This window comes from Hyla sarda, chromosome 1 (genome assembly GCF_029499605.1).
Source record: "Hyla sarda isolate aHylSar1 chromosome 1, aHylSar1.hap1, whole genome shotgun sequence".
Taxonomy (NCBI): domain Eukaryota; kingdom Metazoa; phylum Chordata; class Amphibia; order Anura; family Hylidae; genus Hyla; species Hyla sarda.
The window spans coordinates 10,025,483-10,047,241 of NC_079189.1; the positions used below are offsets into that span (position 1 = coordinate 10,025,483).

At 40.2% G+C, this 21,759-nt stretch overlaps 1 protein-coding gene across 1 annotated transcript in view; it reads right to left on the bottom strand.

Annotated features, from left to right (window-relative positions):
* Positions 1-21,759, bottom strand: part of LOC130312915 (vomeronasal type-2 receptor 26-like) — a 49,018-nt gene that overhangs the window by 18,158 nt on the left and 9,101 nt on the right. The window contains exons 3-7 of the mRNA XM_056552616.1: positions 15,759-16,050; positions 10,165-11,199; positions 8,162-8,375; positions 6,052-6,128; positions 3,656-3,787 (exon numbers count right to left, since the gene is read on the bottom strand). Of these exons, the coding sequence (XP_056408591.1) occupies positions 3,656-3,787; positions 6,052-6,128; positions 8,162-8,375; positions 10,165-11,199; positions 15,759-16,050 (1,750 nt within the window). The remainder of the gene's footprint in view (positions 1-3,655; positions 3,788-6,051; positions 6,129-8,161; positions 8,376-10,164; positions 11,200-15,758; positions 16,051-21,759) is intronic.

The window sequence follows — 21,759 nt, forward strand, 5'->3', positions numbered from 1 at the left end:
CAGTGCTGGATACGCAGCTTATACTTTTCAGTACAGCTCTATAATGTCCTCCATGCTGCTGTTGCCTCTAAAGGTTTGCTACAAATAGGTAGGGTAGGTTTTGTAGAAGCTAGTCTACACCCACTCTGGAGCAAAGCTCAGGGAAAGCTAACACTTGGAATCTGATCACATTGCATTTTTGTTTATGTTTAACATAACGTAATAGCAGAATACTCCTTGTACTTTTTGACCAAAACCTCCCTCCTCGGAAAGAACAAACATCTACTTTGGAATCATGTTCCACTGAGGAACTTGAGAATCACCTCACATTTGCCACTATATTGTTTTGGCAGAAAATATTGTCTTAATATAGGCTGTTCCCCTACTTGCACATTACTTATATTAGCCCAAACTTCTAAATTTCACTCTGCACCTTGAATCGCCTTTATCATATTTCTATTGCTGACCTCACAAAGAAGGGTGATAACTTTTTTAGCACTGGATAGAACCAATAGAGTCTAAAAACCTCAATGACATCCTCGGAAGCCACCTTTGTTCTACCTGTCTCTTCCCGTACATTTGGCGCAATTTTGGCGCATCTTTTGCGCCTTTTGTATCTAGAAGTTTTTGCTTCTTCCAGATGTTTTTGACTATCTGTACAGTCTTTTATATTTTGAGTAGTCTGTAGACGTTATTTTATTAAGTGCACCTTTTTGTAGAAAGGCGCAAAAAAGGCGCAAAGCCACTGAAAAGTGTCTAAAACTACACCATCTCAGACCTGGCGTAGCTTTTTGGTGTATGTGAAGAGAGAAATTTCAGAAAATGTTTACCTGCACAAAATTTATCAAATGCTCTGTGAACATTTAATAAATTTAGCGCTCCTACACATTACCAGCACACAAAAAAAGGGTGTAAAAAAATGCTTCACTTACACCTACAATGATAAATGTGGGCCAAGGAGCGCCATTGTGCTTTTGGAGAGAGAATTTGCTTGGAATAGAAGTCGGGGGCCATGTGCATTTACAAAGCCCCCATGGTGTCAGAACAGTGGCCTCCCCACATGTGACCCCATTTTGGAAACAACACCCCTCACAGAATGTAATAAGGGGTGCAGTGAGTATTTACACCCCACAGATGTCTGACAGATTTTTTGAACAGTGGTCCATGAAAATTAAAAATAAAATTTTTCATTTACACAGCCCACTGTTCCAAAAGTCTGTCAATCGCCAGTGGGGTGTAAATGCTCACTGCACCCCTTATTACATTACATGAGGGGTGTAGTTTCCAAAATGGGGTCACATGTGGGGGGCACTGTTCTGGCACCATGGAGGCTTTGTAAATGCACATGGCCCCGACTTCTATAATAAACAAATTATCTCTCTAAAAGCCTAATGGTGCTCCTTCTCTTCTGAGCATTGTAGTTCCCCCAGAAAGCACTTTACATCCACACATGTGATATTTCCAATCAGAAGAAATGGGGTTACAAATTTTGGGGGGCATATTTGGGAAAAAACTGAAGTTTGGACACACCTCATTCAAAGAGTTTTCTTTATTTTCATGACTATGAAAATTGTAGATTCACACTGAAGGCATCAAAACTATGAATTAACACATGTGGAATTATAGACGTAACAAAAAAGTGTGAAACATCTGAAAATATGTCATATTCTAGGTGGAAAGTGTCCCCAAGTGCAGTCACAAAAACCATCAGGAGCTACAAAGAAGCTGGCTCACATGTGGACCGCCCCAGGAAAGGAAGACCAAGAATCACCTCTGCTACGGAGGATACGTTTATCCGAGTCACCAGCCTCAGAAATCGCAGGTTAACAGCAGCTCAGATTAGAGACCAGGTCAATGCCACACAGAGATCTAGCAGCAGACACATCTCTAGAACAACTGTTAAGAGGAGACTGTGTGAATCAGGCATTCATGGTAGAATATCTGCTAGGAAACCACTGCTAAGGACAGGCAACAAGCAGAAGAGACTTGTTTGGGCCAAAGAACACAAGGAATGGACATTGGACCAGTGGAAATCTGTGCTTTGGTCTGATGAGTCCAAATTTGAGATCTTTGGTTCCAACCTCTGTGTCTTTGTGTAAATCAGAAAAGGTGAACAGATGGATTCTATATGCCTGGTTCCCACCGTGAAGCATGGAGGAGGAGGAGGTGTGATGGTGTGGGGGGGCTTTGCTGGTGACACTGTTGGGGATTTATTCAAAATTGAAAGTATACTGAACCAGCATGGCTACCACAGCATCTTGCAGTGGCATGCTATTCCATCCGGTTTGCGTTTAGTTGGACCATGATTTATTTTTCAACAGGACAATGACCACAAACACACCTCTAGACTGTGTTAGGGCTATTTGACCAAGAAGGAGAGTGATGGGCTGCTGCGCCAGATGACCTGGCCTCCACAGTCACCAGACCTGAACCCAATGAAGGCAAAAGGGCCAACAAGTGCTAAGCATCTCTGGGAACTCCTTCAAGACTGTTGGAAGACCATTTCAGGTGACTACCTCTTGAAGCTCATCAAGAGAATGCCAAGAGTGTGCAAAGCAGTAATCAAAGCAAAAGGTGGCTACTTTGAAGAACCTAGAATATGACATATTTTCAGCTGTTTCACACTTTTTTGTTATGTCTATAATTCCACATGTGTTAATTCATAGTTTTGATGACTTCAGTGTGAATCTACAATTTTCATAGTCATGAAAATAAAGAAAACTCTTTGAATGAGAAGGTGTGTCCAAACTTTTGGTCTGTACTGTGTATATATATATATATATATATATATATATATATATATATATATGTGCTGCCTTCGCAATGTAATTTACATGCTTGGCACTCAGCAGGGTCTGTTCCTTTAAGACCCTCCATTTTCTTGAAGCCTAGAGGCGGGCCTTCTCTCTAAAGCCTAGGGCTAGCCCCGGCAAGTCTAATTCATTCCAGCTCCAGCCACCACAGTGACCAGATCCACAGGACTTCTTAAAGCTAATACAGACTGCAAATCTGATAAATACCAAAGCCTGTGAGTACGGAATTGTTAGTTATCTTGTATAGAGAGATGCTAGGCATTTGTAGGTAGATAATGTGTGTTTTCAGTGTGTAGTAAGTGAGCACATGTTAGACCCTATCTATGTATTAGCTATGCATAATGTAAGGCACTTGAATAACCATGCTTATATTTGTCTTTCATATGTTTGTTTTACAGTTTTACCGCGTGTGTTCATTATATCTCAGTAAAGATTACATCAGTTAAGCAAACCAGCGTGTCTTTCCTTGAGATTCGGTATAAACTTGATGTGAAGCTGTGTCAACGAGACAGCGGAGACATTATAGTAAAAAGGCTTTTAAAACGTTATCAGAAGCAGTTAATCAGCTTTGAATCGTCCGCAGCAGTAAAAAAGACTCATAAATCCTGTGCCCTGCAGTCTGTGTTGGAGTAAGGGCGCGAAGCACTAGAAAGTGAAACTAATTCTCTCACGTGCTATAACACCGCTGTGCTGTGTCCAGTCATCATCATTATCTGCGCTGCCAGCTAAAGCAAGATGCAGAACCCAGAGAACAGCACTCTGACAGTTAACCCTCAATGCTCCTATAAAGAGGAAGACACCTTGCCAAGAAGTAGATCTAGGTGCACAACATTGTCCAGAGCGTCCAGTCAAACAAATCTAACTTCGGTTAGCGCCGATGCATCAAGATTTAAACACCATAGTTCTAGACACTCAAGCACCACCAGCCTGTCATCCGCTAGCACCATAGCAACTGAGGCAAGAGCGAAAGCAGAGGCAGCTTGTGCAATGGCGTCCTATGCAAAGCACGAAGCTGAATTGATGAAAGAACAAGCAAAAAGTGAATCTGAAGCACTTAGAAGAAAAGCTGAATTGATGAAAGAACAAGCAAAAAGTGAATCTGAAGCACTTAGAAGAAAAGCTGAAGTGCAAGCATCTTTACACTTACTGCAACAGCAGAAAAACGCTGCAGAAGCCTTAGCCGAGGCAGAAGTTCTCACAAGGGCTGCCGAAGCTCAGTTCTCTGACATAGAAACCCAGATGTCAGCCCTCAGCGCAAGCCAACATACCCGTGAGTACATACAGTCGCAAGCAACCATGTACACTGACCAGCAGTTCAATGACACACCAAGGCCATCATTGACTCCACCAGCAATAAGCAACTTTAATACTATGCAACACTGCAAGACTGAATCAGAACCTCAGGGTAGGAAGTCAAGTGGTCGCATGCTCAGAGACCAATCTGCCAACCTGACAAGAGTGCAAACGGATTCTGATGTACTCCCTCCTCAAGCAAATACAAGTCTGGATTATAGCAGAAAGACTTACAACAGAGGAGAACAAAGCAGACTTAGTCAAGTACCTCATCAGCCGCAGCCATACCCTGAGTTTACACCCAGGAAGTATTCACCAGATGCAGCAAGAGCTACAGAGGTAGCAAGATTCCTGATGCGCCGTGAGATAGTGAGCGCTGGTCTCATGAAATTCGACGACCGTCCAGAAAACTACTGGGCCTGGAAGTCATCTTTCCTAAGCGGTACCCAAGACTTAGATATGACAGACAGAGAAAAGCTTGATCTGCTCGTCAAATGGCTAGGACCAGAGTCCACTGAGCAAGCCCAAAGAATCAGATCAGTACATGTTCATGACGCAGCAGCAGGACTTGCAATGGTGTGGAGGAGACTAGAACACTGCTATGGGTCACCTGAAGTGATTGAAGATGCTCTTCTGAAGAGGATAGAAAACTATCCAAGAATGACAAACAAAGACAATCAAAAGCTGAGAGGGTTTGGGGACCTACTCTTAGAAATAGAACCCACTAAGTCTAGTGGATATCTGCCAGGTCTCTCATACTTAGATACAGCACGTGGAGTTGATCCCATAATCGAGAAACTTCCTTTCAACTTGCAGGAAAGGTGGGTCACTCAAGCATCAAGATACAAGAAAGAACATCGAATCGCATTTCCACCATTTGCCTTCCTTGCTGAATTCATCGTAGACCGAGCTGAAACACGCAATGATCCAAGCTTTGCTTTCCTGAACAAGAGAACTGCAAGCTCCCCAAAGGTAGAGCAAAAACATCCAACGCCTTACAAAGAACGCAGAGCAACAGTTTCTGTACGGAAGACAGAAGTCTCGCCTGAGTCTGCAGTCAATCAGGAAGACAACACAAGTAAGAAAGTTGAGGAGCCAGACAAAATATGTCTAATCCACAACAAGCCTCATCCACTAAGAAAATGTCGCAGTTTCAGAAGTAAGACATTAGAAGAGCGCAAAGCTTACCTTAAAGACAATCACATTTGTTTCAGATGTTGCGCTTCAATTCAGCATCTTGCAGAAGACTGTACAAAAACAATAAAATGCACAGAGTGCAACAGTGACAAACACCTGTCAGCACTGCACCCAGGACCACCACCATGGAAACAAGAAGTTCCAGTAACTCAAGAAGATCATGGTGGGGAGCAAGGCGAGAGTACAACACCAGCAGTAACCTCAAAGTGTACTGAGATCTGTACAGAGCAGGGCCGCTCCAGATCATGTTCCAAAATATGCTTAGTCAAGGTGTATCCTGCAGGCTTCAGAGAAAAAGCAATCAAGATGTACACAGTCTTGGATGAACAGAGTAACAGATCTCTGGCAAAAACAGAGTTCTTTGACCTCTTCGGTGACAAAGGAAGTCCAACTCCATACACCCTGAAGACTTGTTCTGGAGTTGTAGATACAACAGGGAGAAGAGCAAACAACTACATCATTGAGTCATTAGATGGAAAGACAAAGGTGACTCTTCCTACCCTCATAGAATGTGATGAGATACCAGATGACAGGTCAGAGATCCCCACACCTGAAGTTGCTCGTCATCACCCCCATCTGGTGCGAATAGCAGACCAGATACCAGCACTAGATCCAGATGCTGCAATCATCCTTCTACTTGGGAGAGATATCCTCAGAGTGCACAAAGTCAGAGAACAGTACAATGGGCCACACAATGCACCATTTGCACAACGCCTTGATCTCGGATGGGTCATCGTTGGAGAAGTATGTCTAGACGGACTCCACAAACCAGAAAAGGTGAATGTCTACAGAACACATCTGTTACAGAATGGTCGGACATCTTGTCTTTGCCCATGTACCAACAGTCTACACATTAAAGAGAGACTTGTTAACCCAACATATCATCAGAGTATCCAGAGGTGCATGGAAGACTTAGCCTCAACTGGAGATACAGATGAACTGGGATGTCGGGTGTTTGAAAGAACACGAGATGACGACAAGCTAGCACCCTCTGTGGAAGATACTCTCTTCCTTGAGATCATGGACAGAGAAGTCTTCAGAGACAAATCAGGCAGCTGGGTAGCCCCTCTACCCTTCCGGTCACCACGCCATCGCCTTCCTGACAACAAGGTACAAGCAGAGAAACGCTTCACCTCATTGCAGCACATGCTACAAAGAAAGCCAAATATGAAGAAACACTTCCAAGCCTTCATGCAGAAGATCTTTGATAACGATCAAGCTGAAAGGGCACCACCACTACAAGAGAACCAAGAACACTGGTACTTACCAATATTTGGGGTGTACCATCCTCAGAAACCAGGCCAGATACACGTAGTATTTTACTCTAGTGCGAAGCACAAAGGCATCTCACTAAATGATGTCCTTCTCAGCGGACCTGACCTGAACAACACACTCCTTGGAGTACTCATCAGGTTCAGAAAAGAACTCGTAGCAGTGACAGCAGACGTACAACAGATGTTCTATTGTTTCCTTGTTCGTGAAGATCACAGAGACTACTTAAGGTTCCTGTGGTATGCAGACAATGACTTTAACAAAGAAATCAAAGAGTACAGGATGAAGGTACATGTGTTTGGAAACAGCCCTTCTCCAGCTGTAGCTATCTACAACCTGAGACGAGCAGCACAGCAAGGTGAAAGACATGGTCAAGAAGCCACACAGTTCGTCATGAAGAACTTCTACGTAGATGATGGACTTGCTTCTTTCTCCAGCAACGAAGAAGCTATCAACATCCTGAAAAGTACAAAAGAAATGTTGGCAGAATCCAACATAAGACTGAACAAGGTAGCTTCCAACAGCAACAGAGTCATGGAAGCATTTCCAATGGAAGACCGTGCTAAAGACCTTAAAGACTTGGATCTAGGAACAGAATCACCACCCTTGCAAAGAAGTCTTGGGATTAGTAGGGACCTGAAGACTGACAGTTTCACCTTCAGGGTCTCCAGAGAAGAGAAACCATTCACAAAAAGAGGTGTCCTATCTACAGTCAACAGTCTTTACGACCCCCTGGGGTTCGTAGCACCCATCATCACGCAAGGTAAAGCTCTTTTGAGACAGATCACTACTGAGCAAGAACAAAATGACTGTGACGTACCACTACCTGAAGAGAAGGAAATGCAGTGGAAGTTGTGGAAAGACTCATTGTTAGAGCTTGAACAACTCAACATCCCTAGACCATACGTATCTGTTTCCTTGTCTGCTACAAAGAGAAGAGAAATATGCATATTCTCTGACGCCTCCACTATGGCTATCGCATCTGTCACCTACCTTAGGGTAATAGACACTGAGGGACAAAGCCATGTCGGGTTCCTCATGGGAAAATCTAAGCTGGCTCCCAGACCGGCTCACACTGTCCCACGTCTAGAACTTTGCGCTGCTGTCTAAGCTGTAGAGATGGCAGACATGATTACAACAGAACTGGACATCGAGATCCATGCAATTAACTTTTATACAGACAGCAAGATTGTGTTAGGATATATTCACAATGCTTCAAGAAGATTTTATACATACGTGGCCAACAGAGTGACACGTATCAGAAAGTCTACAAGTCCAGAACAGTGGCATCACATCAGCACAGACAAGAACCCAGCTGATCATGGGACAAGACTAGTGCCAGCCGCTGCGCTCATGCAAACTAACTGGTTCGTAGGTCCATCCTTTCTTCGTAAACCAGAAACCAAAGAAACTACTCAGGTAGAGACCTTTCAGCTCATAGAACCAGATCAAGACAAAGAGGTAAGACCTCAAGTTGAAGCTTGTAGGACTTTAGTTACAAGAGACAGTCTGGGCGCTCATAGATTTGAAAGGTTTTCCAGCTGGAAGTCGCTGACCCGTGCAATCGGAAAACTTATCTGTCTAGCCAGATCCTCCAGCAGAGCTACCAATACTGCTCAGCATAGCAACGACCACTGTGAACAAGCCAAGGTCACGATCATCAGATGCATCCAGCAGGAAGTCTTTAAAGAAGAAATCCAAGGCCTTCTGAAAAAGGAAGAGATTTCTCGACACAATTCGCTCAAGGACTTTTACACCAAGCAATGGAAACAAGTTCAAAGTCTTGCAGACATTTTCTGGAAGAGGTGGAGACAGGAATACCTGGTAATATTCCAGCCACGCAAGAAAAGGCAAGATGACAAGCCCAATTTACAAGTTGGAGACGTTGTTTTACTGAAAGACTCTCAGGCCCACAGGAACGAGTGGCCTATTGGACTCATTGTGGGGACTGATCCTAGTAGTGATGCTAGAGTTAGAAAGGTTGAAGTTAGGATTGTTAGACAGGGCATTCCCAAAGTGTATGCAATGCCAGTTTCTGAAGTAGTTTTACTTCTGTCCAAGGGTTAGTGGCATAACAAAAAAGCATGCCAGGTGGGGAGTGTGCTGCCTTCGCAATGTAATTTACATGCTTGGCACTCAGCAGGGTCTGTTCCTTTAAGACCCTCCATTTTCTTGAAGCCTAGAGGCGGGCCTTCTCTCTAAAGCCTAGGGCTAGCCCCGGCAAGTCTAATTCATTCCAGCTCCAGCCACCACAGTGACCAGATCCACAGGACTTCTTAAAGCTAATACAGACTGCAAATCTGATAAATACCATAGCCTGTGAGTACGGAATTGTTAGTTATCTTGTATAGAGAGATGCTAGGCATTTGTAGGTAGATAATGTGTGTTTTCAGTGTGTAGTAAGTGAGCACATGTTAGACCCTATCTATGTATTAGCTATGCATAATGTAAGGCACTTGAATAGCCATGCTTATATTTGTCTTTCATATGTTTGTTTTACAGTTTTACCGCGTGTGTTCATTATATCTCAGTAAAGATTACATCAGTTAAGCAACCAGCGTGTCTTTCCTTGAGATTCGGTATAAACTTGATGTGAAGCTGTGTCAACGAGACAGCGGAGACATTATAATATATATATATATATATATATATATATATATATATATATATATATATATATAGTGACACTGAGACAGTGAAAGGGTGCTTCTGTCTAGCTGGGATTGCAGACTCTCTCCCACCTGTGGGCTGATGACTAGACAAAAGAATTAGCTAGTGTAGGAAGTGTAGTCAGGACTCTCCCTAGAATACAGCAGGGTGGCTGTGAGGGAGAGGCAAGGAGACACAAAGCTGCAAGGCTGTGAGTAACCCATACAGATTGGACTGTGATGTTGTGGCAAAGCGAGTGAAGTACTTTTTCCCTCAGTGCAAGGGACAGTTGGACAGTCCGGCTGACCAAAGTTGCAGGAACATACATTTTTAACTAACACGGATTGGCCCACCAGTTGGCAGACAGGGTCTGAATTGTGTAGCTAGTGGTTAGATGGCCTAGGCTTTATTTTGTGTTATGTTTTGTATATCCTGCAACCTGTTTAAATAAACCTGACCGAGGGTCAAATTGCATGAAGGAGTTGGTGTGGACTTGCAACAAAACTATATAAAATAAATCAAAATTTATTGGGGGAGATTTATCATTGTTTTCTTTGGAAAGGTAAGTTTTGAATTCACTTTTTTTTACTTTAGTTTTTCCTGTGTGAAAAATGTATCATACTATTACCGGGGGTTGATACATTTGGCTCAGATAAGCAAAAAACACAATACATCAGTTCAGAACACCATGTTTTATGATTCCTCCTCTCCTCTGCGACTTTATGGAGATGAGTGGAGCAGTGATGATACCAAAGAACAAACCCTCATCCAGATGCATATTTTCAAAATACTTTTTTTTAAAGTGCTCTTCAAATGCAGTTTTGTAAGCCAGGTCTGAAAATTGAAAATTGCTTGTGCAACATTTTGTGCGCCCAGAGAAAGCAAAAAAAACCTATAAATGCAATGATATATTTCCCCCATAATGTTTAAGAGCAGACAGAAACTTTTCATATTCATTTACCTCCTTTGCGTATCCCCATGTTATAGACTGGGGATTCATGTAAAGCTCTTGACCACTGATCGTCCATGGGGTATAATTCCCTACTTCAACCATTCGTACATCCATATGTGTGGTCTTATCTATAAATATCCAGTTCATTATCTTATATGGATGTACGGCTTCTCCTTGGTCAGTAAAGTAATATGAAGGTCTCATTGGATCCCGTGAACTCTTCATCCTCTGTATGTAGCTCTTTAACTTCCGACTGTGTTGTATAAGTCCAGTTATTGGATTTTCTGGATATTTGTCTTTTATATATAACAACATTTCATGTAGAGATTTTGCCAGGATTTCTACAGCATAATACAATCTTGGAGAGATGCCAGATGAGAGGTAAGTCCTCAGGCTTGGTAAAGTAGACATTATGCTGTTATTTGATATTTTGAAGGAAACAAAGGAATCGTTATCTTTTTTTCCTGCTATTAAATCTAAATGTGTCCAAAAATAGTTCTCATGGAATATTTTGGGAATTTTTCTATAGTTCTTTACAAATTTTTCCTGTCCCCAAAAAAGTTGTGATAAAAAGTCCACAGCTAGACTTCCATTCAATGGTGGTAACTGGTGATCTGTAATGATCTCGCTAAAAGCCCAAGATGGTGGAAAGACAAGAATTTTGTCCAAAAGAAAAGGTCTATATTTTGTCATTAAATTTATAAAATGACTAGAATAGGTTCCACACATTATAATGACACGAACTTGTGGATCATTTAATGAACGTGAAATTCGTTCATATTCATCATCATCGTAATTTTTCTTCGTAAGTATTATGGTAAAGGCGACACAGATCCCGTGCTCTCTCATGTACTTTGTTAGTACCTGTAGCTCATTCTCTCCGGCATCATCATCCGATACTAAAATCCCAACCCAGGTCCAGCCAAAGTGCTTCAATAGTTTGGTTATTACCATATTGTGGACGTGGTGACTTTGGACTGTGCGGAAAACATGTGGATAGAGGCGTCTATCAGATAGTGAGTGGTCGGTGGCTCCATAGCTGATCTGTAAAATGTAGAAGGAAACATCTTGTATAAATTATTTCTAGTAATTTAGTGAAGGGAATCGAAAACCATATATTCAAACATGCTGTGATTTGTGGGTTCACTTCCCTACTTATATCATTATGTAATTGCAATGTTTATCATATTTATGCAAAAGCTGAGAGTTCAGGTGGCTACACGCTATGCTTGATGGTATGCCTTATAAAGAGGTACTGAGTTGCACTATACCGTAGTGCCAAAAATCAAAGGATAAAAACAGTATTAGGATTCAGACCAAAATGTATGGGGTGAACTAGGAATGTAAGTAAGACTGGAGATGTAGCTGGTTGTACAAAATGAATTCTGCTTTTTTTGGATAAATAAAATGACTGCCTATTATCTGCGCAGGGCCCTTGCTACAGATATAGCACATGCACTATATAATAAAATGTGGTAAAATCTAACATATTCTACCAGATTTGATTTTACCACATTTTATTATATAGTGTATGTACTATGTCTGTAGTAAGGGCCCTGCTTTATCATGTTTATGTTGATTTGTGTAATCCTCATCTTCATGCAATTTCAGTGTTTCATGTATGTTAATCATATTTATCTTGTATGTAATGTTTTGGTTTTAACAGGATTTTGTTGTACATGAGGCAATCTAGAGTATATTTTTATTCTTTATACAGCCACTCATAGACAACCATTCATACACATCACAGCTCACCCACTATTACTGGAGTACCGACTCTTGGGTGGGGACAGGGGACTACTGAGTGGAGACTAGATACTCACCTCATACAATGGTAAGTTTTGTTTAGGTATCTGTTTTTTATACTTGCAATAGAACACAAAATAAGAACCCTATATGGTCAATAGGTTTGGAAAGTTGTGTTGGTTACTGGATTAAAAACTGGCCCAAGGATAGTATCCTGAGAGGTCGAAACCTTCGTAAGGAATCTCTGAAGCTTTGCTCATCTTTAGTATCAGGTATCCTGGGCAAACTATAGTCCTGTCACCTCCCATATAGATTCAAAACCGAAAGACCAGGGAGTCAGGAGTTTGTCTGGCACAGAGAGGAACCATCAGGCAGCCAAGTAAAATCAATGGATTTATTAGATGCAACGCGTTTCGCTGCGCATGCGCAGCTTCATCAGGCATGACAAGAGAAGGCTGGTAACAGATATATATACCTCCAGGAATTAACCATTAGAGTACTTTTTGAAAGAGTTGGTACATAAAATTACACATCCACATATGAATGTGACAATGTATAAAAAATATATAAATAGATATAAATAAATATAGATAGAAAAAAGTCACAAAAATAATAATGAAACAATAATGTAAAGGCACAATGGAATCATATAAACATATATATATATATATATATATATATATATATATATATATATAATATAATTATCGCATGTGGTGTGAATACACCACCACAAGCGACTCAAGCAATCACACCGCCTAGTCACCGATGCGGCATTCAACAACGCAAGTTGGATATTATTTTAATATATATAATATAAAAGAATAAGGACCTATAAGGTGCTATGTATGTTAGTTCAAAAGAGTAAAAAATTGATTTGTATACCACTGCATTATTAAATGAAAAATAAACAGTGCGGTAAAACAAATCGCAATAGACCAGAGGGTGATGTATGAACACTATTTAGAGAAAGTAAAAAAATGAACTAGAATAACTAGTGCGGTATTGAATACAGCACCCGGCGAAAACGCAGGGTGTGAATATTCGTAAAGATCCAAATTTACAAACAATATATAAATAGATAAAAGATGCAAAAGTTTCTGAATGCAGAAAGGAAGGAAAAACAAAAAGCGGGACATGGATAATAGATACACAGTGGGGCGCTCCAGGGTGAACAGCACAGAAGGAACAACGAAAAAAACTATCAAGATATAATATTTTGGAGACTAGTCCATTGGAAGAAATGGAAAGTTTTTAAACCCTAATTTATCAGATTATTTAACTGTATCGATACATTCATTAAAACCTTGAGGGTGCAAAGTATATAGTTTGTGGATCCAAAAGGATTCACGATTATTTAATCTTTGTATTCTGTTAGGTAAATGAATGGGGATAGTTTCTAAAATAATTAATTTCAAAGTTTCGGTATTTTTTTGATGGTGGAGAGTGAAGTGTCGGGACAAACTATGCAACAAAAAACCATGTTTTATGTTCCATCTGTGCTTGTTCATCCTGGAGCACACTGTTTGTGTGGTGCGGCCAACGTATTGGCGGTCGCAACCACAGGTTAATAGATAGATAGCAAAAGTAGTGTCGCAATTTAGTGAATCTTTTATTTTAAATATTTGTTGTGTGGAAAAGGAAGAAAAAGTATCAGTTTGAATGATCCATTCGCAACAAAGGCAGCGACTTTTTTTTACAAGGGAAACAATACGGTTTAATGGAACAGGTGTTCTGTGGTGTACGATGTTCGGAAAATCTACTGGGGGCTAATAAATTGCTAAGATTTTTGGAACGCCTGTAGCTGACATTAGGAACTGGGGGAATTATTTGGTTTAGAATTTTATCATTTTGAATAATGGGCCAGTTTTTAGTTAGTATTTTTTTGATATTAGATGCCTCAATATTGAAATTCGTAACAAAGTTATATCTAAAGGGGTTGTGAGGCTGATTGGAACTAGATTTTTTGGAAATAGATGTAACCAGATCAGATTGTTTTTTATCCTTCACCTTCATGTATGCCTTAGTTAAGAGCGATTTAGGATAGCCCTTCTGTATGAAGCGTTGTTTTAAAACCTCAGCTTGAGAAATAAAATCTGAATCAGAAGTATAGTTTCTGAGAATTCGTAAATACTGGCCGAATGGCACCCCTCTTAGCCAGCTTGGATAATGTGCACTGTCGAACTGTAAAAAAACTGTTAATATCAACAGATTTGAAAAAAGTCTTCGTGGAAATAGTGCCATCGACTGTTTTATGGATATCAAGGTCTGAAAATTGAATGGAGTTTTCTGCATAATGCATAGTAAATTTTATGCCCCATGTATTAGTATTCAGCTCATGTACAAAGAGGTCAGCTTCATGTTTGGTACCTACCCAGATCAAGAAGAGGTCGTCAATATAACGACGAAAGAAAAAAAACAAACTTAAAATACAGGGACTGTGCCATAACTAAGGACTCGAACCGCCCCATGAACAGATTTGCGTAACTGGGGGCGAATCGAGTCCCCATGGCACAGCCCCTGTTCTGCCGATAAATGGTGTGATTGAATTCAAAAACATTATTAAGAAGAATAAATCTAATGGACTCCAGTAGAAATTCTGACTGACTGGGGTTTAGTGAGGGGTCCTCTTGTAAAAAATGTTTAATTGCAGGAACACCTAAATCAGTGGAGATGTTAGAATAGAGGGAGCACACATCCAGGGTAAGGAAACTAAAATGGGGGGGGGGGTAGGGATAGGGCATGTAGTTCAGAAATGAGCTGAGCTGAATCTCTCAAATAGGATGGTAAATGTAAAACAAAAGGTTGGAGAAATAAATCTATAAAGTGGGAAAGGTTTGCAGTAATCGAACCAATACCAGAAATAATAGGTCTACCAGGGGGATTGGTTAAGCATTTATGTAATTTGGGTAAATAATAAAAAATAGGTAAATTATAATTTTTTATATTGAGAAATGTGTGCTCGGTGTGTGACTAGGGTGACTATGCGGTGTGATTGCTTGAGTCGCTTGCGGTGGTATATTCACACCACATGCGATAATTATATTATATATACATATATATATATATATATATATATATATATATATATATATGTTTATATGATTCCATTGTGCCTTTACATTATTGTTTCATTATTATTTTTGTGACTTTTTTCTATCTATATTTATTTATATCTATTTATATATTTTTTATACATTGTCACATTCATATGTGGATTTGTAATTTTATGTAACAACTCTTTCAAAAAGTACTCTAATGGTTAATTCCTGGAGGTATATATATCTGTTACCAGCCTTCTTTTGTCATGCCTGATGAAGCTGCGCATGCGCAGCGAAACGCGTTGCATCTAATAAATCCATTGATTTTACTTGGCTGCCTGATGGTTCCTCTCTGCTCCAGACAAACTCCTGACTCCCTGGTCTTTCGGTTTTGATTTTACTCTCACCCAGGAGGGCTGCAGTGGACCTTCTTCTTTACCTCTTCTGCACTTTACCTTGTTGTGTGTTGGCGCACAACCAACTTTGGTAAGCGGTTTGGGAATTACCGTCCCCTACCCCCACCAACAAGATCTACTGATCCCGCACATGAGGCGCCTTCCTCCCTCTCTCTAGATCTCCCATATAGATGTGATTTGTAGAATCCTGCAGCGTCACATCAGTAGTGTGAATGATTTTGTTAGGTGGTGACTTCTCTCAGCATATTGTGTTCCAAACTTTCCACATGACTACACACTGGAAACATGTCTTATGCTGATGGTCATTGGAGACATGTCTCAAACACATTAGATGTATATTGTAAACATTGCTCATCAATTGTACTAAGCACTTAAAGACGATACCTAGAGTATCCAATACCTGAGGATATCCATATAGTCCAAGGATTTGTGCTGCTGAGATAGTGGTAGACGACTGGCGATCTCCAATGATACCAGCCAGCTGACCATGGCTACTACAGGAGTAATTCGGTATCATCTTCCCCGGACCGGATAGAAGATATAAAACACGTTGTGCTGCCAATCTTACATCTACGCATGAGTCATAAACATTATATCCCAGGGTAATATTGGGTAAGATGCCAGGATTCTTGTTAATATTATCAATGGCAAAGAGAAAAATCAGAGAATGTATGAATCCTTGTAGATTTGGCCTATAAATAGATAAATGTATATACAAATGATTAGATGACTGTGGATGGTTTAAGCAGTACGAAAGTGATGATAGGTTCTCTTTAAAATAATTTAGGGACTGTAACCTTAGGACAAAGACATTTAATGCAGTATTTTTAATAAATATTTTCTCTACTCCATAGAACCTGGTGAAACATTTTTGGCTATCAGTACCATCTTATTTCATTCTATGATAAAATGTTTTTAGAGTTGATTCTTACTGCTGTCAAAATTCGACAAACTACAAACTCCTATATATGGTAATTTTTTTTTCTAACCACCTCCTGGAGACTTTTCTGCTGGCAGCTTTGGTGAGGATATTAACTTGGGAAGGTGTCCCTTGCCAGCCCAAAAGTAGTCCCTTAGGCGGGGAGCCAACCTCTCCTAGTCCTGTCTGGGCTGGCTGTAATCACGACCCCTCAGCGTGATTGAGAACCCTTGTCGCCCCTCGGCTCCCTAAGTAGACAGAGCACATTGATGACACAGGCCTCCTCACAAAAAATATCGAAACATCAAGAATGTTGCTTTTGACCACAATGAGAGATGCCAGTGTGACAGTAATGCATTGATAAATACAAGTTGGATCCCAACAAACCAGTTTTCCAGTCAAACACAAGATTATGTTGTTTCAACAAAAGTGATCCTACTATAATAGCGAAAGACACATTTTTGAGTACGAGAGCCTTTTTCATAAAGCAAGGAACCTACTAGCAACACCAGGTCTGGTGTGACATAATAAACCTCACCAGAGGACACCAAAGAATTATCCTCACAGGCAAAAGGAATAGGATAGTCAGTCCAAGGTTACAAAGAAGAGATCAAGAGAATTCATTAAGTTAACCCCTTAAGGACCAAGCCCATTTTCACCTTAAGGACCAGGCCAATTTAATTTTTGCGTTTAAATTTTTTCCTCCTTGCCTTCTAAAATCTATAACTCTTTTATATTTCCATCTACAGACCCATATCGGGCTTGTTTTTTGCGTGACCAATTTTACCCTAAAATGTACAGCGAAAACAAAAAAATAATTTTTTAGGGAGGAAATTTAAATGAAAACCACAATTTTGCACATTTTGGAGGGTTTCGTTTTCACACTGTACACTTTACAGAAGAAATGACATGTGTTCTTCATTCTGTGGGTCAATACAATTAAAATGATACCCATAGCTAGATACTTTTACATTTTTGTTCTGCTTAAAAAAAATCTAAAACTTTTTGTACAAAATCAGTAATCTAAAATTGCCCTATTTTGACAACCTATAACTTTTTCATTTTTCCGTATATAGGGTGGTATGAGGGCTTTTTTTTTTTTTTTGCACCGTCATCTGTACTTTTCATCGATACTACATTTGCATATATAAAACTTTTAGATATGTTTTATACATTTTTATTGAAATAAAATGTGACAAAAAGCAGCATTTTTGGCCTTTTTTTATTGTTTACATTTACGCCGTTCACCGCACAGGATCATTTACATTATATTTTTATAGATCGTACATTTACGCACGTGGCGAAACCAAATATGTTTATAAAAAAAATACGCTTTTTGGGGGTAAAATGGGAAAAACTGACAATTTTTATTTTTATTGGGGGAGGGGAATTTTCACTTTTTTTTTACTTTTTATTTTTACATTTTTAAACTTTTTTTTAACACTTTTTATGCCCCCATAGGGGACAATCTATAGCAATCATTTGATTGATAATACTGTTCAGTGCTATGCATAGGACATAGCACTGATCAGTATTATCGGATATCTCCTGCTCTGGTCTGCTCGATCTCAGACCAGAGCAGCAGTTGCCGGGAGACAGACGGAGGCAGGTGAGGGGACCTCCGTCCGCCATTACAGACTATGGAATCGCCGCGGCAGCGCCGCGGGCAATCCGATCATCTGTTTTAAAGTGCGCATTGCCGCAGATGCCGTGATCTGTATTGCTCATGGCATCTGAGAGGTAATGGTGGACATCCGTGTGATCGCAGATTTTGGCCATTAGAGGCGGGTCCCCGCAACCTGCTGTGTATGACACGAGCACCGCTCCGATGCTCGCGGTCATACACAGGACGTAAATGTACGTCCTGGTGCGCGAAGTACCACCAAGCCAGGACGTCCATTTACATCATTGGTCATTAAGGGGTTAAAATAAAAAAATAGCACAAATCCTTCAGTTATCTTGATATCACAGGACAGTTGTTTTGGAGGAGGCCCTGGAAGCATCAACATAAGAAGAAAAGAAAACATCTCCTCATAGGATTAGGATGACAAAGAGTACGTTTATACCGGCGTAAGTATAACATGAGGAATGGAAGACGGACGAACATCAGTGACACAGAGAAGACGGCAGCTCATAGTATCAGTGATATTATGGTGACTGCTCTCATCTCTCCTCTTCTTATACAGTATGATGGGGTATATTTTACATTGTCTGATCTCATCACAAATTATTCTTGATTTGCTCCCAGATGACTGTGGCCTGAACTATCTTTACTATAGAGAATTATAGAACAAGATGAAAAAACAGTAATTAACTTGTTCAGCCGTCCTTGTGTTATACAGATTTATTTCTATATTCCACAACCCTGGACTGTACATAGATTATCAGCACTCACATTAACCCCTGAGACCACTAAGGCTTACACTCTAGTATACAGAACCTCAGTAATACAAGGGGTTAGAAATTCTTTATATTTCAAAAATGTAGACTACGAGGATTCCAAGATAGTGGCAACATGGAGATTTATTATATTGCTTATTAAAGGTTGTGAAAGTGCAGGATATAGACAGTAATTGTATCTTTGTCTTTGTCCATAATTTGTGTTTAAGGTTATGTTTGTGTGTATATTAAACCGGTTCAATAATAAAAAAGTATGTAATCATGGGTATCATTTTAATATTGACCCATAGAATAAAGAAAACACGTCATTTTTACCGTAAATTGTACAGCATCAAAACGAAACCTTCCAAAATTTGCAAAATGACGGTATTCTTTTCAATTTCCACACATAAACAGTATTTATTTTTTTTGCCGCGCCATACATTTTATGGTAAAATGAGTGATGTCATTGCGCAAAAAATAAGCCCTCATACTCGTCTGTGGATGAAAATATAATAGAGTTATGATTTTTAGAAGGTGAGGAGGAAAAAACGAAAGTGCAAAAATAAAATTGGACTGGTCCATAAGGTCAAAATGGGCTTGGTCCTTAAAGGGTTAAATGACAAATTGGGGATACCTGTGCCCACAAATGTTCTCACTAATTACCACTTAGGTGCTGGAGGTTTGTGGCTGCTTGCGTCTAGGACAACGCAAGAACGTGTTTGGTATCACCACAGTAGAAACATAGACCTTTGGTTCTCCGATATTCTCTCCATTCCTGAGGACTCATCCTCCCAAGGTATTTGGCCTCATCCTCAGGTTTAACAGGAGAAGAAGAGACAATTTACAGTATATTAAGAGAAAAGGTAAAGAGGTAGCTGGTCATTTTTGTCTACTTTCTCTAAAACGTGTTTCCAACTGTCCTTGATCATGGCCTGTTCCAACATGTCAGGGGGGGGGGGGGGGGGGTTAGCTGATTAAAAGGTATGAAAGCAACAGAGGAAACAGTCAGCTTCTCCTAATCCAAGTGCACGGTAATCTCCACAGATAACATGCAGAAAAAGAAGCAGGAACCAGCGCTGTCAGATCTTCAGATTTATTGGAGGTTAAAACATGGAACAGGATACAAGCACAAACCAGCACACAGAGAAAGCAGTGACGCGTTTCAGGTCACGTGACCCTTCGTCCCGTGACCTGAAATGCGTCACTGCTTTCTCTGTGTGCTGGTATGTGTTTGTATCCTGTTCCATGTTTTAACTTCCAATAAATCTGAAGATCTGACAACGCTGGTTCTTGCTTCTTTTTCTGATTAAAAGGTACTTGAGAGTATCAGACAACTCTATGGAGCCTCTACTGTAAGAACAGTCACACTATAGAGTCTATACTGTAAGATCAGTCTCACTATGGAGCTTCTACTGTAAGATCAGTCACACTATGGCGCTTCTACTGTAAGAGCAGTCACACTATGGCGCTTCTACTGTAATAGCAGTCACACTATAGAGTCTCTACTGTAAGAGCAGTCACATTATTGAGTCTATACTGTAAGAGCAGTCACACTATGGAGCCTCTATTGTAAGAGCAGTCACATTATGAAGCCTCTACTGTAAGAGCAGTCACATTATGGAGCCTCTACTGTAAGAGCAGTCACACTATGGAGCCTCTATTGTAAGATCAGTCACACTATGGAGCCTCTACTGTAAGAGCAGTCACACTATGGAGTCTCTACTGTAAGAGCAGTCACATTATGGAGCCTCTACTGTAAGAGCAGTCACACTATGGAGCCTCTACTGTAAGATCAGTCACATTATGGAGCCTCTACTGTAAGTGCAGTGACACTATGGAGCATCTATTGTAAGATCAGTCACACTATGGAGCCTCTACTGTAAGAGCAGTCACATTATGGAGCCTCTACTGTAAGAGCAGTCACACTATGGAGCCTCTACTGTAAGAGCAGTTACACTATTCTCACACCCTTTCTTATAGATAATATTATAACTTACTGTGCACACGATATCTTTGGATAAGTTTCCTCTGGCAGTTGTACATCATCTGTCCTTTGCTGTATTGATAACAACCCCCCGATGATGATGTCTCCATGCTGGTAATGTTTCCTGAAATGATCAAAGGCTTCAGTTATCTTGATATCACAGGACAGTTGTTTTGGAGGAGGCCATGAAAGCATCAACATAAGAAGAAAAGAAAACATCTCATAGGATTAGGATGACAAAGAGTAAGTTTATACCAGTGTAAGTATAACATGAGGAATGGAAGAAGGACGAACATCAGAGACACAGAGAAGACGGCAGCTCATAGTATCAGTGATATTATGGTGACTGCTCTCATCTCTCCTCTTCTTATACAGTATGATGGGATATATTTTACATTGTCTGATCTCATCACACATTATTCTGGATCTGCTCCCAGATGACTGTGGCCTGAACCATCTTTACTGTAGAGAATTGTAGAACAAGATGAAGAAACAGGAATAACATGTCCAGCCATCCTTGTGTTATACAGATTTATTTCTATATTCCACAACCCTGGACTGTACATAGATTATCAGCACTCACATTAACCCCTGTTACCAGTAAGGCTTACAATCTAGTATACAGGGTTAGAAATTCTTTATATTTCAAAAAATGTAGACTTCGAGGATTCCAAAATGTAGATTTATTACATTGCCCCTGAAAGGTTGTGGTAAGTACAGGAAATAAACAGTAATTGTATATTTGTCTCTGTCCATTATTCCTTTTTAAGGTCATGTTTGTGTGTTTATTAATTAAGTACTATGTAAATACATATAACAGGAATTTGAGGGTGTCCGCCTATATTCCTGTGGTCATTTTACCCTAGGTACTTCTTTGTGCTATGCACAATGATATTTGGGAGTTGTGGTATATAACTGCGGCAGTGCCTTCACCCTACAGAAAGTCCAATGTGTGGTTGTGGGATCCCGCTGTGAACAACTCGTAAAGATGACATAGAGCTAACTGGGAACTAACTTTATATCGCATAATACTAAAAAAACGTAAAGTATAGTATAGCACAAAAATCAGGCAAATACAAGACACACACACACACACACACACACATATATATATAT